Consider the following 2,659-nt stretch of genomic DNA (forward strand, 5'->3'; position numbering starts at 1 on the left):
ACTTTTCGGTTAGTTTGTTTGAGCTTACCCCCGACATTGGAGGAATAGCTGGCTACATTGGAAAGGATGAGGTTCCGTTGAGGCACAAATACTTGGTTGCTCCCAGAGTTGTAGCTGTACACAAGTTTTTAGACTCCTTGAAAATAGTCAGGGCCGTCCATAACCCAGACCTGGCAAATGGCTTTTGTACTTTAAGCTTCATATATCATCGCTACGGTCATATCGGGGGGTTTAACAACCCAGAAAGTAAGATATGTAGGTGTGATGAGTGACAATGCCCTAGAGCTGGGCTCTAGTTCTACTGGTTCCAAATTCTTTCAGACAAAGGTATTATTCATCAAACTTCCTGCCCCCACACACCTCAACAAAATGGTGTTGTGGAAAGGAAACATAGGCATCTCCTTGAAACTGCAAGGGCATTGCTTTTTCAATCTTCTTTACCTATTTCCTTTTGGGGTGATTGCATTCTTACTGCTACCTACCTAATAAATAGATTTCCTTCTTCCTTGTTACATAACAAGAGTCCTTTTGAGATACTGTATGGTAAGGCTCCCTCATATGCTCACCTTAGAACTTTTGGTTGCTTGTGTTATGCCACTGTTCCTAAATTTCTTAGAGAAAAATTTGAGCCAAGGTCTGTTCCCTGTGTTTTCTTAGGTTATCCCTTTGCTAAGAAAGGCTACAAATTATATAATCTCACTTCTAAATCTTATTTTGTCTCTAGAGATGTTGTCTTCCATGAGTATGTCTTTCCCTTTGCCCTTCCTCCTTTTTCTTCTTCTTCTTCTCCTTCTCCACATGTATCTGCATTCTCCCCCCCCCCCCCCTCATGTTCCTGATGATCTTGTTGCTCCCCCTACTTCATCTTTTTCTCCTGTTTTTTCCTGTTTCTTCATCCCATTCTGTTTCTCCTGTTCCTTCATCACCTTCTGTTTCTCCTCTTTCTTCTTCTGATTTACCCATTGCCTCTTCTTCTTCTCCTGTTATACCTGTTGTCCCTCCTCCTTCTCTTGTTCCTGAGGTTTCTGTGAGGCAGTCTTCTAGACCTCACAATCCTTCGGGGTATTTGAAGGATTATGTTTGCACACTTCCTTCTTCATGCTCCACTTCTCTTTCCAATATTGTTTCTACTAGTGTGCCTCCTGTGTTTGAACCCTATACTTTCTCTCAAGCTGCCTCCATTCCTGAATGGCAAGGGGCAATGAAGAATGAATTTGAGGCTCTTGAAGCTAACAGGACTTGGGTAGTTGTTGATTTGCCTTTGGGGAAGAAGCCTATAGGGTGCAAATGGGTCTAAGGTCAAATATAGAGCTGATGGAGCTATTGAAAGGTATAAGGCTCGGTTAGTGGTTAGGGGTGACACACAGGTAGAAGGGATTGACTTTCATGAGACATTTTCCCCAGTTGCGAAAATGTCCACTGTCAAGACTCTGGTTGTTGTTGCCATCAAGAAACATTGGCCTTTGTTTCAGCTTGATGTCAACAATGCTTTTCTGCATGGGGACCTTGATGAGGAGGTTTATATGAAGTTGCCTCCTGGTTATTCTGTTCCTCTCACTTCTAATTCTGGGCAGCTGGTTTGCAAGCTTCAGAAGTCTCTTTATGGTTTAAGACAGGCATCCAGACAGTGGTATGCCAAATTATCTCAATCCCTATCTTCTAGAGGCTATACATCTTCTCCGAATGATTACTCCCTCTTCACAAGGGGCTCTGGTGATTCTTTTGTTGTTTTAGCTGTGTATGTGGATGACATAATTTTGACTGGGACTGATTCTACTGAGATTTCAGCTTTAAAATCCTTCCTTCATCAACAATTTTGGATCAAGGATCTGGGGTCTCTTAGCTATTTCTTGGGGATTGAGGTTCTATATTCTTCTACTGGGGTCCTTCTACATCAAAAAAAGTTCATTGCTGATATGTTGTCTGAGTTTCATTGTTCAGATGTTTCCTCTGTTTTGTGTCCTCTTGATATGAATGTGAAGCTTAAAGCCAATGAAGGTGATCCTTTGCTCAAGACTGAACTGTACAGATCTTTGATTGGTAAGCTGAATTTTTTAACTCACACGAGGCCTGACATCAGCTATGCAGTCCAACATCTCAGTCAATTTATGCAGTCTCCCTGCCTTCCCCACATGTCTGCTGGCTTGCTTCTATTAAGGTACTTGAAGGGTACTTCTGAACATGGGATCTTCTTCAATGCCTCTCCAGACCTGTCTATTTCTGCCTTTTGTGACAGTGACTGGGCTGCCTGCCCTGACACTAGGCGTTCTGTCTCTGGTTATTGTGTCTTATTAGGTGGTAGCCTTGTGGTTTTGAAGTCCAAGAAGCAGCCCATTGTTAGCATGTCCTCTGCTGAAGCTAAGTATCGAGCCATGAGTAAAGGAGTGGCTGAGTTGACCTGGTTGTCTAGATTGCTTACTGACTTAGGCTTTCCTTGTTATTCCTCCATTCCTTTATTTTGTGACAGTCAAGCTGCGATACACATTGCTCGCAACCCAGTTTTCAATGAAAGAACCAAACATATAGAGTTGGATTGTCATCTGGTTCGGACCAAGCTGGCTGAGGGTTTGATTCATTTGGTCCACACTTCTTCTTCTACTCAGTTGGCTGACCTCTTCACTAATCCACTTCCAGGTGCTGCTCGTCATGGTTTTTTGCT

At 42.8% G+C, this 2,659-nt stretch overlaps 1 protein-coding gene across 1 annotated transcript; it reads left to right on the forward strand.

Moving 5' to 3' along the window:
• Positions 1-1,412: 1,412 nt before the first annotated feature.
• Positions 1,413-2,649, forward strand: LOC109222711 (uncharacterized mitochondrial protein AtMg00810-like; the record flags this gene model as incomplete). Its single annotated transcript, XM_019387030.1, has 1 exon — positions 1,413-2,649. A coding segment is annotated over exon 1 (1,237 nt), but the record flags the coding sequence as incomplete, so codon positions are not given.
• Between the last annotated feature and the right edge of the window lie 10 nt (positions 2,650-2,659).

This window comes from Nicotiana attenuata, unplaced genomic scaffold, assembly GCF_001879085.1.
Source record: "Nicotiana attenuata strain UT unplaced genomic scaffold, NIATTr2, whole genome shotgun sequence".
NCBI classification, from domain to species: domain Eukaryota; kingdom Viridiplantae; phylum Streptophyta; class Magnoliopsida; order Solanales; family Solanaceae; genus Nicotiana; species Nicotiana attenuata.